Source organism: Lithobates pipiens, unplaced genomic scaffold (genome assembly GCF_037356315.1).
Source record: "Lithobates pipiens isolate NorthernLeopardFrog02 unplaced genomic scaffold, aLitPip1_a1.2 Scaffold_27, whole genome shotgun sequence".
NCBI classification, from domain to species: Eukaryota; Metazoa; Chordata; class Amphibia; order Anura; family Ranidae; genus Lithobates; species Lithobates pipiens.
Window position 1 is genome coordinate 87,889,126 of NW_027507788.1, and position 17,857 is coordinate 87,906,982.

General features: G+C 43.3%; 1 protein-coding gene across 1 annotated transcript in view; it reads left to right on the forward strand.

The window, feature by feature from the left end:
* The window catches only part of RRAS (RAS related), an 83,530-nt gene that overhangs the window by 60,925 nt on the left and 4,748 nt on the right, over positions 1-17,857 (forward strand). Inside the window, exons 3-5 of the mRNA XM_077457186.1 lie at positions 3,675-3,777; positions 10,812-10,920; positions 11,275-11,393. Of these exons, the coding sequence (XP_077313312.1) occupies positions 3,675-3,777; positions 10,812-10,920; positions 11,275-11,393 (331 nt within the window). The remainder of the gene's footprint in view (positions 1-3,674; positions 3,778-10,811; positions 10,921-11,274; positions 11,394-17,857) is intronic.

The following is a 17,857-nucleotide window of genomic DNA, read 5'->3' on the forward strand; positions in this document are numbered from 1 at the left end:
GTTCCTTTTTGGGATATAAATCAATTTCTTTTACTTTTGTCTCTCTGTATTGTTTGTATGCGTCTATTTGGTTGTGTTTAGTGTTTACTTTCCAAAAGCGTTTATCTTTTAGACCCCTTTTCACACAGGGATTATGTTGTGAACCACATATGATCTGAGCCAGGGGCGGACTGACAACTCATGGGGCCCTGGGCAATAGGAGATTATGGGGCTCTCGGGCAATAGGAGATTATTGGGCCCCCAAGCAATAGATTATGGGGCCACACAGTATGCACACACAGTATACATAAACACACACTGAAAAGGTACTGGAGAGGCGGGGCAGCTATAATCTTGGGATTTAAATGAAAGAAAAAAAAACAGATTCTTGCATGCTGTCCCTGGTTTTATTGAGGCTGGCAACCCTGATGGGTCCCCTTAGTGGCAGCTGCCCGAATGGTCAGTCCGTCCCTGATCTGAGCTGATCCACCTGCTGATCAGAGTAAGCAGATGACACATCCAAGTCCACTCAGTATCTCCCCGTGTCTGCTTTGCTCTATGAGCAGCTGAGAGTAAATGGACTCCGCTGTCTGCTTACACCTTATTTGAACGAAACCTACCTTTTGAACCATTCCACCTAAATCAGGGGTGTCCAAACTTTTTTCAAAGAGTGCCAGATTTGATGAAGTGAACATGCATGAGGGCCGACTATTTTGCCTGACATTCTTTGAACCATTAAAATTCAGTCTAAGTGTGTTCATCCAAGCACTAATACACTGCCCAACAAGAATTCTCTTGCCTTTGTGGCTGTGTGTGGTGAAGAGATGAGCTTGGGTGTGTTGTTTGGATTTACTGTATTTATCGGCATCTAACACGCACCTTCACTTTAAGAGGGAAGTTTCGGGAAAACTTAAATTTTAAATAAAGAACTGTGAAGTAAGGGTCAGTGCCCATATGCAGCCTCACCATTGCCATGAATGCAACCTGATTGATGCCCATCTTCAGCCTCGGAGGGTCAGGACACAAGCGCCAACACATTACATACAGGAGAATTTCCTGTTTACTTGGCGGCCTCTTTAATACAAAGTACTGCTTCCTATGATGGACAGAACAGTCGTCCAATGGCAGCCCAGGAGATGGGACTTCCTATTGCAGACGTCCCAGAGTAAACAGGAGATTCTCCTGTAAGTAATCTGATGGCACTCGTCCCGCCCTCCCTGAGACAGTGCTGATTAAATACAAATATATATTCTCTCACATTTTTGGACCATGAGGCACTATGTTTCTGCAAAAGCTGCTACGGAGGAATAGAATAGTGGAGAAGCACAGCAAAGGGGGCTATAAGTGGGTCGGTGTCTTTTTTTTTTTTTTTTTTTTTTTTTTTTTTTTTTGTTCTGCATGGGAAAAGTAACACCGTCTTTCTTGTTGTTCTGTGGAATCACTCTTGCTGTTTGTACCAGTGCCCTGACACTCGCTGTTTCCTCACCACTAATTTATTTATGGAAACCTTTTTGGGGACAAAATGAACAAATTAGGCTGGTGATGATGGAAGCTGAATGTCTTATATGGGCAGTAGGGATACCTAGTGTTACTCATGCAGTACATTGGTTATATTTGTTGTGATGTGGGGTGGGTAAACTTGGTGATGGTGAGCGTCTGTCCAAAATGCAGTTTAAGGGATAGTTGCATCGTTACATAGTAGGTGAGGTTGAAAAAGACACAAGTCCATCAAATCCAACCCATGTGTGTGATTATATGTCAGTATTATATTGTATATCCCTGTATGTTGTGGTCGTTCAGGTGTTTATCTAATAGTTTCTTGAAACTATCGCTGCTCCCCACTGAGACCACCGCCTGTGGAAGGGAATTCCACATTCTTGCCACTTACTGTAAAGAACCCTCTACATAGTTTAAGGTTAAACCTCTTTTCTTCTAATTTTAATGAGTGGCCACAAGTCTTGTTAAACTGCCTTCTGCGAGAAAGTTTTATCCCTATTGTGGGGTCACGGTATTTGTATATTGAAGTCAAATCCCCTCTCAAGTGTCTCTTCTTCTCCAGAGAGAATAAGTTCAGTGCTCACAACCTTTCCTCATAACTAATATCCTCCAGACCTTTTATTAGCTTTGTTGCCCTTCTTTGTACTCGCTCCATTTCCAGTACATCCTTCCTGAGGACTGATGCCCAGAACTGGACATCATACTCCAGGTGCAGCCAGACCAGAGTCTTGTTGAGCGGGTGAATTATCGGTTTATCTCTGGAGTTTATCCCCTTTTTAATACATGCCAATATTCTGTTTGCTTTGTTAGCAGCAGCTTGTCATTGCATGACATTGATGAGCCTATCATCTACTAGGACCCCCAGGTCCTTTTCCATCCTAGATTCCCCCAGAGGTTCTCCCCCCAGTGTATAAATTGCATTCATATTTTTGCCACCCAAATGCATTAATTTACATTTTTCTACATTGAACCTAATTTGCCATGTAGTTGCCCACCCCATTAATTCAGATCTTTTGGCAAGGTTTCCACATCCTACTTTCTGGCCCACTTTTATTAAAAGGAAAAGCAAATGAAAGTGAAATTAAAAACATTGTTTGGAGAAAACCCACTGAAGGGTTTTAGCCATCAAACAATGAAAAATACAGAGTCACCTGGCTTTCTTGTCGGTAGCACTACAATTTGTACTGGTCCCTTTTGGCCAAGCTCTCCATGCTCACTCAGCCTCTTTGTAGAAGCACTTGGTTGCACAGGCTCTCTCCTGACCTCTACATAGGGGATTTCTTGGCACCCTGGATTCTTACTCTTTGGAGATCTACAAATCCCTCTAGACCCTTGAATCTGCTAGTTGCCTCAGCTCTCTTTCCTGAATACTTGCTCAGTAGTCTCCCCAACATGGATTCTTGCTTTTCGAGTGAATCCCCTCCCTCCAATATCTGGAGCAAACACACCTCTCCAAAAAAGGGCACACATCTATCTCCACACAAGGGCCCTGACTTATGGCCAGCTTCTGGCTTAAAAACAGTGTGCACCTTGACACAGACACCCTGCAAGTATCCAGGAAGGCTTGGACACTACCTTGAGTAGGACGAAGCCTTCAAGCTCCAGATCCTTATCCAGGATTACGTAACTCAAAGAAAGCTTTAAACCGTTTTCTCTGCTCGCAATAAACACTTTGGAGCCCCACAAGTCTGCATAAGGGCAAATTCTGTTTTTGCTTTTACCCAAACTTGCACCGTGACAGGGCCTCACACTGTCAGAATGGTCAACACTTGAATGGTAGTTCTTCATTCCTATGCACAGAAAAAAATGGTTATTCCCAGGCATGCACAGTTTCGCTCCCGGGAATAAAAACTTCACCTGTTGGAGTGTCAAGAGTGTTTTCCCACCTGGTAACCCCAAAATCGGAAATTATTGGGAACTGCAACAACCATAACATTTTGCTAATGAGCGCTTTTATAGGATGTACAGATCGTAATAATATGTAGCAGCAATTAATCACTACAAGAGAATTGCCCATCTGACCCGACCCTTACCAATGCCGCACTGGGCTCATGCCCACAAATCCCAGAGCTACATGCATATAGGTTGGTTACAAAATGTTTTAATTGTTTTACATAAGATTTTTGTGTGTGTTCTCTAGTATCACCTACTCAATGCTTGTATATAACATATATTTTTTAATCTTTTTTTCTCTCTAGTTCTGGACACAGCCGGACAAGAGGAGTTTGGAGCGATGAGAGAGCAGTACATGAGGACGGGAGAAGGTTTTCTCCTTATATATGCAATTAATGACAGAGGAAGGTACAGTAATAAAAAAGGAATCCTTCATTCTTTTTTCATAATGTAGGAAGTCTGTATAAACATAAACACGTTGTAAAGGATATCAACAAATGTTCCTCTCCGGTACACGCTTCTTCCATTCATAGCTTTAATTATACTAGTAATTACAGGCACTTATTTAACATCAGGGGCGATCAAAGGGTTAAATGTGTGCCTAGCTGGTGCTTGCTATCTGTGTGGGGGTTGCTATGACTGGTTGAAGACAGAGATCGGTGTTGTGGCTTAGCAGGAACCCAAGATCTCTCTCTTCTTCCCTGTTTAGAAAGGAGATCTGCTTAGTTTACATAGGCATATCATTGTTCTGCCTCTCTGGGAAATGATTACGGGTGGCCGGCAGACATCGGGTCCGCTGTACCTGCTGATAGGCATCCTGCGCAAGCGCCCCCCCCATGTCTATTGCACGAAATGACATACAGGTATGTAGTTTCACGCAATAGAGCCGACCTGCCACAGTAAAAGTGCAGTAGGTAGTCATCAAGTGGTTAAAGGGGTTGTAAACCCACAATTTTTTTCACCTTAATGCATCCTATGCATTAAGGTGAAAAACACCCTGGCAGTCACCGGCCCCCCAAGCCCCCCCCATTTTACTTACCTGAGCCCCTTCATCGCCTTGGCGGGGAAGAACTGTCCACCTCTTGATTGGATGGATTGATGGCAGTGCAGCCATTGGCTCCCGCTGCTGTCAATCACATCCAATGATGCGGGCGCTGGGGCCGAGTCCAGCATTCATGACTAGGGACGCAAATGCTGGACTCGGGAGCACGCCTGCAAGATAACCCCCCTCAGAGCGCTTATCCTAGGGGGTTCTCTGATGCGGGGAGGAGCCACGAGAGCCACCAAGGGACTGCAGAAGAGGATGATCGGGGCCACTCTGTGCAAAACAAATTGTCGGCCGAACAGTGACTACTTTCTAACAGATGCAGTCTCTGTTCTAGTATTCTGATAGTTGTAGGTTGTTGGTAGCTATCGGGGCTATGGCTACCAGGGAAGATTTCTCCATCCACACAATTAGATGAATGGAGAAATTGAAGCGTGTGGCCAGGCTGGACATAAATGCCTCCCAGGGTTTTTTTTTTTTTTTAATCGGAGAGGGATCTCAGGTGAGTATCAGTAGGTCGTTTTACAGACTTGCTTGAATGTGCAAAGTGACAGTGTCTCTTTACAGCCAGAGACAGCCAGGTAGCTAGCATGTTTAGAAGAATGCAATGGCAGCCCTTATGTTCCCCTCAGTTTGTTAAACTATGGATAGTTTCATTAGGTACACATTTTGTGTTTATAATTCATATTTTTACTTTCTTGATGTTCCATATTTTGATTACTGTATATCCTATAAATGTATCATGTCTGTGTGTGTGTGTGATGGCGCTGAGCCCATAGAAGTGTGAATTGGTTCTGATGGATATACAATGAAATGCATCTTCCTTCAAATATGATCTGTGATGGAAGTATAGTATATAAAATGAAATGCTCTTGAATGTGTAGTGAGAAGTCCTCATCACCCAACAAAGCTTTTTGAAATGTAAATGTTTCATCAAATACAGCCCTTTTTGGGGTAAGGTCCCCCCCCCTTCAAGCTGCAATGCACCAGAGCAGTTGGTCTGCAAACTTGCCTGGGGGCTTAATGTAGCACTTTGCTTGTCCTTTTAAAGGCTGTATTTGATTTAAACATTTCAAAAAGCTTTTATTGATGAAGACTTCTGACTCCACACTACACATTCAAGAGCATATCATTTGATATCACAAATCATCTCTGAAGGAAGATGCATGATGAGGACTTCTGACTCCCCTTTGGGGCACCTTTCCTCCCACTGACACCAACAATGGGGCACCATTTCTCACATTGACGCTAACAATGGGAAGCTGTTTACCAAACTTGACACCAATGATGGGGCAATATCCCTCCTGCTGATAACATTTGGCGTTTGGGCACCATTCCCCACCAATAACAAAGATGCATTGTTTACTCCCACTGAAACCAGGACAATTTCTACTTCCAATGGCCATTGTCCAGCCCCCCTAAAGTTTGAATGACGGTAAACCTGCCCTTAGTTTTAGAAAAGTTTGGAGGCCCCTGCACTAGGGATGCACCGAATGGGTTTTTTGGTGCCGAAACCGATACCGAAAATGAAAAATACACTAGGCCGAAAACCGATACCGAAACCACACCAATACTGAAAATGACTGTTTTAAAAAAATATTTTTATACAGGAGGTGGTCAGAGACTGGGGACATGGTACAGGAGGTGGTCAGAGCCTGGGGACGTGGTACAGGAGGTGGTCAGAGCCTGGCGACGTGGTACAGGAGGTGGTCAGAGCCTGGCGACGTGGTACAGGAGGTGGTCAGAGCCTGGCGACGTGGTACAGGAGGTGGTCAGAGCCTGGCGACGTGGTACAGGAGGTGGTCAGAGACTGGTGACTTGGTACAGGAGGCATTCCCCATTGCAGGCCAGTGTCCCCCCATTGCAGGCCAGTGTGTGCCATTTTGCAGCCCATTGCAGCCAGTGTGTCCCATTGCAGCCAGTGTGTCCCATTGCAGCCAGTGTGTAATTTTGCAGCCAGCCTGTGCAGGGAAGAGAGCCGCCTCCGCCTCCTGTTTGATCACAGCGCCGGGAACATCACAGCTTTCATTTCAATAGCTGTGTGTTCCCGGCCGCGCGCCGTCACACGCAGCCCCTCCCCCTTGTCCGGGCACTTTGATAGACAGATCATCCGCAGGATTGGACGGATAATCTAAGTGCCCAGACAAGGGGGGGGGGGGCTGCGTGTGACGGCGCGCGGCCGGGAACACACAACTATTGAAATGAAAGCTGTGATGTTCCCGGCGCTGTGATCAAACAGGCGGCTCTCCTGTGCTATACACCCCCCATGATGGGCATCACCAGGGGCAGGGGGCGGAGCCCCGCCCCCACCCAGGCCACGCTCCATTATCGGCCGTTTTTCTCTTTCGGCAAATTGCCGAAAAGGGCATTTTCGGCCGATATGTTTCGGCGGCCGAAATTTCGGTGCATCACTACCCTGCACTAGAGCAGTGGTTCCTAAACACTGGGCTGTGGCACCCTGCCAGGCTGTTGACTCCCTCTCTAGGGTCTCTAGCCACCTGCAGATTGCCTCACCTCCCACTGTGTTTCCCAGCTCCCATTAGTGCCACCCAGTCTCCCATAGTGGTCCATTATGCCACTCACAACCTCCCCTCTACCCCAAGAAGTTGCTTGCTGTAGAGCCCTTTCATAGTTTCATAGTAGAGTTGAATAAAGACAATTGTCCATCCAGTTCAACCTGTGTAGAGGTGTATGCGTGTCAGTGTCCATAATCAAGCCCTTCATCCCAGAATAGTGCCCCCAGCTCTAGCAGTGTCTCCCAGTGCGCCCAGTCCCTACAGTGCATTACAGTCTACCACAGTGCCCCTGATAGGCCTGAGCCTCCTGGAAACATTGACAGCCCCCTCCAAAGTCCCCTACAATTACCCCTAGCTCCCATGCCCCCCCCACAAAACAACCTGGTATCCTGTAGAGTCCCCAACCCCCTCTCAGATCCCCTGTGCCCCAAAGTGACACCCAGCCACATGCAGAGTATTTTAGCATTTCAGTACAAATTAAAGGACCTATATTAAGGCTGTGCTTAGTGCTGTTAGGTAACACTAGGATTTTTCATGCCTTTTAACCACTTAAGGTAACCACTTAAGGACCGATCTACTTGTTAAGATGTGTTTACAAGTTAAAGTTTTTTTTTTGCTAGAAAATTAAAAAAAACATTTTTTCCATTTTTTTTTTTTTTTTTCCCCCTAACATCCAGAGACTAAAATGGCAGTCGTTGCAATACTTTCTGTCACACTGTATTTGTTCAGCGGTCTTACTTTTTTATTTTTTATTTTAAACAGTAAAATGGTGGCAAATAACTTTGTCATTGTAACATTTTTTACTACTGTGAGGTCATTGGTGAGTGCCCCTTTACTGCCTTCAAGTATTGAATTTAAATGCTGCATGCTTGCCTGGGCAGTACAGAAGAAAATATTGAAATCGGAGACGATGTTCAGATACAGTTTAGCAATGGCAGCCTCTTTTTTTAGAGTGCATCTTAGGCAAAAGAAAAACTTTAGTTTTTTCTTTTGAAACAAGTGGGGATGGTTAGAGCTCCTGTCAGGTTTTTACTGTTACAAAAATGTAAATTTAAGCGCCACACTACGGCTAAATATGACTTTATTCCGATAAAAGTCAGGGGGACGATCCAAATAGTACTCAACATGTTTCGGGGGTCCAGTTCAGGGCTTGAGATTGAAAACAATGTGGATGGACTAGAAGTTAAATGGACCTTTAATGGTATTTCTTGCAGTGTGATTACAAGCACAGACCTTGTCAGCAGCTGGTACTAAAAGTGTGGGAAACCCCAACATTTTAGGTTGCTACCAAAACAGGAATTGAAGGGAAATCTTTCAATAGGTTTTTTTTTTTAATATTGTGAAAGATAATGTTATGCCGAGTAAATTGATACCCAACATGTCACGCTTCAAAATTGCGCCCACACGTGGAATGGCGACAAACTTTTACCCTTAAAAACCTACATAGGCGACAGTTAAAAAATTCTACAGGTTGCATGTTTTGCGTTAGAGGAGGTCTAGAATTATTTCTCTTGCGCTACCGATCGCGGCGATACCTCACGTGTGGTTTGAACACCATTTTCATATGTGGGTGCTACTTATTATGCGTTCACTTCTGCACGCGAGCTCGGCAGGATGGGGTGCATTTAAAAATTAGGTTTTTTTTTTTCTTCTTATTTTACCTTTTTTTTTTATTTTTTGTTTTAAAAAAAATAAAAATAAATTGTCACTTTTATTCCTATTACAAGGCATGTAAACATGCCTTGTAATAGAAAAAAAAACATGACAGAACCTCTTAAACATGAGATCTGGGGTCAAAAAGACCTGATCTCATATTTACACAAAAATGCAAAAAAATAAAATAAAAAATTGTCTCAATTTTTTTTTTTTTTTAAATTGCCCTTTTTTAAGAACAATGGGCAGAAGTGATGTTTTAACGTTGCTTCCGCCCTGCAGTTTCATGGAGATGGGTGGGGGCCATCTTCCCCTCATCTCCATGCACAGCCACAGGAAGGATCCAATTGCCTCCTCCGGATCGTGGGGGCCCTCTCCCGCCGCTGATTAAAATTTAAACCCCCGCGATACTGGGGTTATGGCAGCTAGCTGCTGCCATAACAACGATATCCCGTCTTCAAAGTGAGGACGTACATCGGCGTGCAGTGGTCCGGAAGTGGTTAATATAGGTCCTCTAGTACATCCCCATCATGATTCTAATAACCTCTACTGCTCAAGCCCTGAAGAAGGGGGAGGCCCTTCTACCCCAAAATGCATTTGATGCTCTTAACCAAAAACATTTCAAAAAGACCTTTTTTAGTAATGTGAACTTTTGCACTAGGCACTCCTTGGTACACATCAAAGAATTTATGATCTGTACATCATGGAATGTGAAGCCTAATTTCTGTTTGATGTGCTCCATTTATAGAGGGTCTGTTGACATTAGTCATGTTCAATCTGAGCTGCAATGAGGGAGACCAGCAGCGAGTCTCACCCCATGCACAGCACCACCTTATCACCAGGATGCAAGCAAACTATACAATAAATGCCATTTTCAAATATTTATTATTTAAGAAAAAAATACCTTAGGTTGTTCTCATATACTGTATCTCTAATAAAAAGAACAAAGTCCATAGGCTTCTTTAGTTATCTGTGATTTAAAGGGCAGAAATTAGACTGAAGCTATGGGAGGATATCATATTTTGGCATGGTTGTGGAGGAGATATTCCCGTTCTGAGAATATTCTGGTACCTAATTTTTGTTGATGTTAAGGGGCGGTAATAAGGTTTGGCGGCTGCATTGTCTGGATGCTTTAAATAGCTGCTTCCTAGAATTTTATGAGCACTAATTGGTCTTGTGGTATAATAGATGGGGATGAGAATGGCTGTTTGCTATTTAGATTTTGTTTTCTTTAGCATCCTTTCTCTCTGCTCAGGCTATAATATTATTGTGGAACTAGCAGGATGATGTCATACTGTATCTCTGATGACCTCACTAATATGCAGCTGGAGACTTCTGGTGGAAGTGTGGAAACAAGCTAATTCCTACTTGGTGGAGGGAAGTAATAGGGAGCGCAGCATGTACCTCCTTTGAGTCTTTCAGGGCTGAGTGTAGCTGCACCTCTTGTGCCTTTTTAATAATATGTGATTACCAATGACAGCAAGGCTGTGGAGCCACCATTGCTCAAAGTTATGTCCCACCAGGCAGTGCTGCTACTGAAGTAATTGGAAGACTGATTAGCAGAATTTATTGTATATAAAATAGGGATGCACCGATACCGGTATCTGTGATGATACCGAGAATTTTCAGTACTCGTAAATATGCTTCCAATACTGAAACCATTACTTTGCAGTGCGATATGCGCCTGTACAAAATGACCGCAAATCGCACTGCAAAGAAACACATGCAATTTTTAAACAGGAATGCAGTGCAATTCTCATCCGAATCTCATGCGATTTTTTTCCCCCCCCCGCGCTGCGTGTGTGCGTGCGTGTGTGCGTGCGTGTGTACAAAGTGAAGAAAGTGAAGTGAAGTGCCGTGTAGTGCAGTAATAGGCATTTTTATTAAAATGTTATAACTACTCCCTAAGTAAATCTAGTCCAATCAATGTCTGCATTGTCCATGTCCCACCGATGATGGCAAACCATGGCCCTGGTTCCAGAGTGTCATGGGGTACTGTGAATCTGCCCATACATCACCTATGTACAATGTCTGGATTGACATGCAAGGTCCCACCTCTACAGCCCATTTCATTGATATCCAGTTGGCTAGCTCCTAACATAACATAGTTACATCTGAAGGCAATTGTACAGTCCACTGTATAGTGTGTGTCCAGCTCTATAATAATGTGCTCTCTCAGAGATAATGTACTGCTTCAAAAAACATTTCTGCTTCTCTTTTTTACTCAGCTTCAATGAGATCAGCAAGTTCCACACGCAGATCCTCCGCGTTAAAGACAGAGATGAGTTTCCAATGATTCTGGTTGGCAATAAAGCAGATTTGGATCTTCAAAGACAGGTAATAAAAGCCATGAGACGCATCATACAGTTCATATCTACAGAAAGAGCAACACCAATAACTTATTTCTTATACTTTGATTCTAGTAATATAGTAGGCAGGTGCAAGTAAAGATTTGTATGATTATTTACTGTATGTATTCATTTATAGACTGACATTTTAACAGATCATAAATAGTAAAAAAAGAGTTTTCTGGTTATTGTCAGTAGAAATATTATCATCTTAAAATGGAAATGTACTTTGGCGAAGATTATTATTTGTGGTTTTGTGGCCTTCATATTAAGGAAGTATTAATGCGTATTTCCCCTTACTGACTGGAACTAGTAGCTTACTACTTCTGCTTCCCATAAACAGGTGACCAAAGAGGAAGCCCTGAACTTTGCACGGGAAAACCGAATTCCTTATATGGAAGCCTCAGCCAAGATCCGACTAAACGTAGATGAGTCTTTCCATGAGCTGGTCAGGGCAATCAGGTAATATGGGGGTTGTTAATAACTAAAAGCACTGATTGGACCTATAGGGAGCTTTGAGTCATTGCGTCCAGATGTCTCTTTCCAATGAGGTGTGTGTGAATGCTGAGTTCTATCTGAGAGCTTAACAACTTCAGCCCCCCAGGAGATTTTCCCCCATAATGACCATGAAAATTTTTGTAATATGGCATTATGTACATTTAACTGACAATTGCACGATCGTGTGCCGCTTTACCGGCATCCCCCCCCCCCCCCCCCATAAATAGAGCTTTCTTTTGGTGATATTTGATCACATCTGCGTTTGACCTTTTTTTTTATTTTTATTTTTTTTATTTTTTGTGTGCTATAAACAAAAGACAATATTTTTTGCTATAATAAATATTCAAAAAAATTAAACAAATTTCTTCATCAGTTTTAGGCCAATATATATTCTTCTACAAATTTTTGGTGAAAAAAAAAAAAGCGCAATTGATTTGTTTGTGCAAAAGTTATAGCGTCTACAAAATAGGGAATAGATTTATGTCTTAACTTTTAATTTTACTAGCAATATTGGGACCAGCAACGGACACTATTTTGGGACCAGTGACATTTATACAGCGATCAGTGCTATAAAAAATTTACACATTACTGTATAAATGAGACTGGCAGGGAAGGGGTTAACACTAGGGGGCGATCAAGGAGTTAAATGTGTTCCCTGGGGAGACTGACTGGGAGTACAGAGAGATTGCTCTTCCTAATCACTAGGAACAGACGATCACTCTGTACTTCCCTGTCAGAATGGGGGATCTGTCTGTTTACATTGACAGATTCCCATTCTGGCTTTCTGTGGAGCGATTGCTGGTGGCCAGCGGATATCGTGGCCGCTGGCCATGCACATCAGCTCCCCCGCCATGCAGCAGGAGCACGTACCTGCTGTAGCTGTTAAAGGGACTGATGTTTAGCTATGGCGATTGGTTGGCAATCGGTTAAAGAGAACCAGTTATTACTGACCTTTATGAAAGAATCTGTGACTAATAGCCATGAGCTGACAGACTGACTGTATGTGTATAGAATTAAAAATAGTCCATGTTGACTGAGAGTGAAGTTCTGCTTTAACTTAAAGTACAGCTAAAGCTCCTGTGGATCAGAGCAGTTTGTTCTGCACTCCTGTGACTCGTTTTTAGCAGACAGAGGGCTGAAGCCCACTGATGTCACAGAGCCGGTCCAGGCTGGGGAAAGATCGTGACCATATGGTTGGTATCCACCCAGGAGCCTGGATCATCACCCGGCTCAGCCTCTCGCTGAACCCGGGTGCCAGTCCAGGCTCCTGGGTGGATGTTGGGAGCCCGAGCCATCCGGTCCCACCCCCTCCACAGCCCAGCGCACCAGTGAGTGCAAGGAGTGGGCAGAGCAGAGAGCCACTGACTGACAGTTCACCTAGCTCTGAGAACCGAGCAATCCACTGCCTTGGATTGCTCGGCTCTAGGTGTTAGAGCTGGTGGGGGACAGATTCTGCATCTATCTATCTAAGTATGATGCTTATAAAAAATAAATTCCCAAACATCGCAGACCGCAGCTCAAATACACATAAAAGACTGTAATCATATTGTTTAAAGAGATGCATGAAGAGAGGTCTGCTTCTGAGTTATACCAAACTGCTTCAAGTTGCTTTTACAATCACACTGTATCTGAGCTGCACTAGTTGCCTGTAGAAATCAAACTAAAACCCATGTCTATTGGCCCTTAGAACACATATACGTTTAGAAGGTATGGATTATAAATGTAAACACTTTGACCGTTGTCAGATGGTTCCTGCAGACTGCTGCTAAGATCTGCACAGTTTACATACAAATGCATTAAAAAAAAATTACCTTTTTTATTCATTTGTATGCACCGCAGCATGGTGCAGTGTAATACGCTGCATAAAAATTCTTTGCCTTTTTCATTGCATACCAACACACCGCATTGGCATGAAATTAACTAATTGGGGCATAAAGCAAATTGCCTTGTCTTTGTTGGACAACTCTACCCAACACATATGGTGGGAATGAGCTTTAAGGCCCCCGTCAGGTTACTTTAGTGCAGTTTGTCCCATCAGAAAGATTCCCTTTACTTTGTATCCTACAGGAAAGAAAATCTCTCAAGGGAAAACTCCTAGGCCCCATTTACATCTCGCGATTTGGGCGCAATGTCCATGATTACAAATCGCACTGCAATGCTGACAAAATGAAGCATGCGTGTTTGTATGCCATTCATTTTCAATGGCACCTAAATGCAGTGAGATAAATCGATCGAGGCAGACTGCATTGTGCGAAGGTTGTCCCTCAAAAGAAGCCGCTGCTCCTTTTTGGGCAACAAGCTTCGCTGGACGCGGTTTGCTGAGATTGGAGCACGAATTATAATGGCAAAACTGCACCTCGTTTAGGTGCCATTTGAAAATGAATGACACCCGTTCTGCGGTTTGCCAGCATTGCGATTTGGAATCGCAGGCAGCATCCTGGCTAGATGTGAATTAGACTAAAGCATATTCCTACCAGATCAAGTGTCACCATTTTGAGGATTCCTCCTTGCCTTCAGTTTTATTACAACTCTTGGACCCGGACTTTCCCGGTGATGATGGTCTTCCTAGTGGGGACACAGGCAGCAATAAAAACTTATAAAATGAGGATTTTATTTGTTCCTCCTTTTATCCAAATACTAGGGTGGGGGGAAAGAGGTTGTTGTTGTGTTTTTTTTTTTTGTTAAATCCAAATGTATTCTCAGTATGCATCTTGCTGTAAAAGGTTAAGTTTGAAACGGGATGTGAGAATTGATGGTTTAGGAAGTAGAATGGGAAGGTGAGCAGGGAGCAAAGCAAGGCCTTCATGTTGTAATGAGAGCGCAGAAAAGCAGAACATGTTCCTGCAATCTCCCTCTCCACCCTCTGGCTGTAGACCACAGTGACCTCACCTCATAGCTATGGTATGCTCTGCTCAGAGCTTGTTAAGTTCACTAGATCAGTTTAACCCCCAGAGACACTCCTCCAATATATACCGAGCTAAATTAAAATATATCTAAAGCCAATTTTATTTTTTACATTTTTGGAGGATTAAAACCACTGTCCCTACTGGAAGATTCCCCCTCCTATTCATGTTCTGGTGTCTGCTCAAAACTTTGGAGTTAGTCTCACTTTCCTGTCCACAGCAGTGATCAGGACCATTAGAGCAGATCTACCAAACTGAGACACCCAGTAGAACAAACCTGACGGGTTCTAACTCTATCCAAATCTAACCTTCCCATTAGTCTGTATCCTCTACTAATATAAAGTATAAGCATTTTTTCTGATCTTAAGCTCTGGTTCACACCAGTGTGACTTGTCATGTGACTTGACAGTTCCAAGTCACTCAATTCGCGGCAATGGAACCATTTAATATGCTGCCACTCAGAAAAAGGTTCCTGCACTCTCTGTGTAATTTCAGTGTGATTTGCATTGATATCTGTTATATGAAGTCCCACAGATATCGGCAAGCTGCACATGAAATCACACTGCTCTGAAGTAGCCTAACTTCAAAACACTGTTGTTAACCACGGCTAAATCTGCTCCCACCCCAGTCCTAACGCCTATACCAGTGATGGCGAACCTTGGCACCCCAGATGTTTTGGAGCTACATTTCCCATGATGCTCTTGCACCCTGCAGTGTAGTTGAGCATCATGGGAAATGTAGTTCCAAAACATCTGGAGTGCCAAGGTTAGCCATCACTGGCCTATACCAACTGTCCTGTAGAAGAAAGATTTCTATACTTTCCTATTCCCAGGGCACTCTGGTCCAGTCATATGGTCTCTAAGCCGGCAGGTTTCAGGGGGTAGAGGAGAGCAGAAATAAGAGCTGCAATGCCTATGTGGTGACATCACTGATATATTTACTATGGGGCATCTATTGTCTGCTGTCCCTCCCATCCCCTGAAGCTGGCCCTGGAAGCCGATCACTTGACCCGGACTGGAGCACCCTGAGATAGGTAAACATACACATCTGCTCCCATCCCCATTCTAATTGCCCTGTAGAGGAAATATTTAAGACTTCTGCTTTAGTTTAGGTGTACACTAATGGAATGCGGGAAATGCTGTAATCCGTTTGCATTTCTGGCACTGCATTCCAATCACATTGCCCTTGCAATTCTCTGGTGTCATTACAAAGTCAGTGATGCCCCAAATGCAGTGCTTTTGCCTGCACCAGATCACATAGTACAAAATCAACGTGTGATTTGGTTGCAGTGTAGCTCCAAAAAAGTGCATGCATGTCATTGGTGCAACTTGATCCGCACAAGAATGCGGTGTGGTTCCTCTGTTATTCATATTTGAATCGAGACTTTAGCTGGCTTCTCTTTATCACTGTGCCAGGGTGAATATAGGCCACTGCCTATTTGTTTTGGAAGGTGCAAGCGCTTCTATCATCCTCTTCCTGGCTTGTTTGCTTGCTGACCTGGAATGAGTAAGCGCAAGGCACTTCACTGGCTGCATGCTTTGGGTCACTAGACTTCGAGTCCACCCAAACAATAAAACCCCTGCATCTACAGACATCCACGATCTAACATTAACCTATCTAGCCCTGTAAAGAAAAAAAAAAGAAATCGGTATACATAACTTTTCTACAGCCGATCCAACCCCCATGCTGGGCTGTCAGTGTGGCTTCGCTGTGGAGGCGGGTGCAGAGGACATAGCGAACAATTATATGTGATGGATCAGAACACAATAGTCTAAGTTGGTGAAGAAAATATATACATAACTATTTTTCAGAAATAAAAAAATAATTGGAACGTGTGTATGAAGCCCATAAAAAAGCTCTGGTGCAACCAATTACCTTCAGAAGTCACATAATTAGTGAAAAAGTAGTGTCACATGATCTGTCATTGCATACACACACCTTTTTGCAAGGCCCCAGAGGCCCCCTTAGAGGCTGCAACACCTAAGCAAGAGCCACCACTAACCAAAAGCTGCCATGAAGACCAAGGAACTCTGCAAACAAGTAAGGGACAATGTTGTTGAGAAGTACAAGTCAGTTAGGTTATAAAAAAATATCAATCTTTGATCCCTAGGAGCACCATCAAATTTATCATAACCAAATGGAAAGAACATGGCACAACACCAAAACTCACAGACCAGGCAAGGAGGGCATTAGGCTGGATTCACACCGATGCATTTTTAGTGCTTTTTGCAGATTTGCACTGCAGTCCGTTTCCTATGGACCATGTTCTGTACTTCAAATCTGCACAATGCAAAAAGCACTAAAAATGCCATAGATGTGAATCCAGCCTTAATCAGAGAGGCAGCACAGAGATTTAACGTAACCCTGGATGAGCTGCAGAGTTCCACAGCAGAGACTGGAGTATCTGTACATAGGACGACAATAAGCCGTACGCTCCAGAGAGTTGGGCTTTATGGCAGAGTGGCCAGAAGAAAGCCATTACTTTCACCAAAAAAAACAAAATGCCAGGTTTTTGAGTTTGTATAAAGGCATGTGGGAAACTGCCTAAATGTATGGAGGAAGGTGCTCTGGTCTGGTGAGACTAAAATTGAACTTTTTGGCCATCAAGGAAAACGCTATGTCTGGTGCAAACCCCACACTACATCACCCAAAGAACACCATCCCCACAGTGAAACATGGTGGTGGCAGCATCATGCTGTGGGATGTTTTTCAGCAGTCGGGACTAGGAAACTGGTTAGAGTTGAGGGAAAGATGAATGGTGATAAATACAGGGATATTCTTGAGCAAAACCTGTACCACTCTGTGTGTGATTTGAGGCTAGGATGGAGATCACCTTCCAGCAGGACAATGACCCCAAACACACTGCTAAAGCAACACTTGAGTGGTTTAAGGGGAAACATGTAAAAGTGTAAGAATGGCCTAGTCAAAGCCCGGACCTCAATACAACAGAAAATCTGTGGTCAGACTTAGATTGCTGTTCACAAGTGTAAACCATCCAACTTGAAGGAGCTGGAACAGTTTTTCAAAGACGAATGGGCAAAAATCCCAGGGGTAAGCTGTGGCAAGCTCATAGAGACTTATCCAAAGCGACTTGGAGCTGTGATAGCCGCAAAAAGGTGGCTCTACAAAGAATTGACTTTAGGGGGGTGAATAGTTATGCACATTGACTTTTTCTGTTTGCTTCACTATAAAAAAAACTTTAAAGTTGTGGGCATGTTCTGTAAATTAACCACGTAAGGACTGGGCCTATTTTTTTAGATATGTTTACAGTCTAAAAACTTAGTTTTTTTTTGCTAGAAAATTACCCCCAAACATATTATTTATTTTTTTTAACACTAGAGAATAAAATGCTGGTCATTGCAATACTGTCTGTCATACCTTATTTGCACATTGGTCTTACAAGCGCACTACAACAATAAAGTTAGCCCAAATTTTATTTTTATATTGTGAAGAATGTTAGGCTGAGTAAATTTATACCCAACATGTCACGCTTCAAAATTGCGCCCTCTTGTGGAATAACTTTTA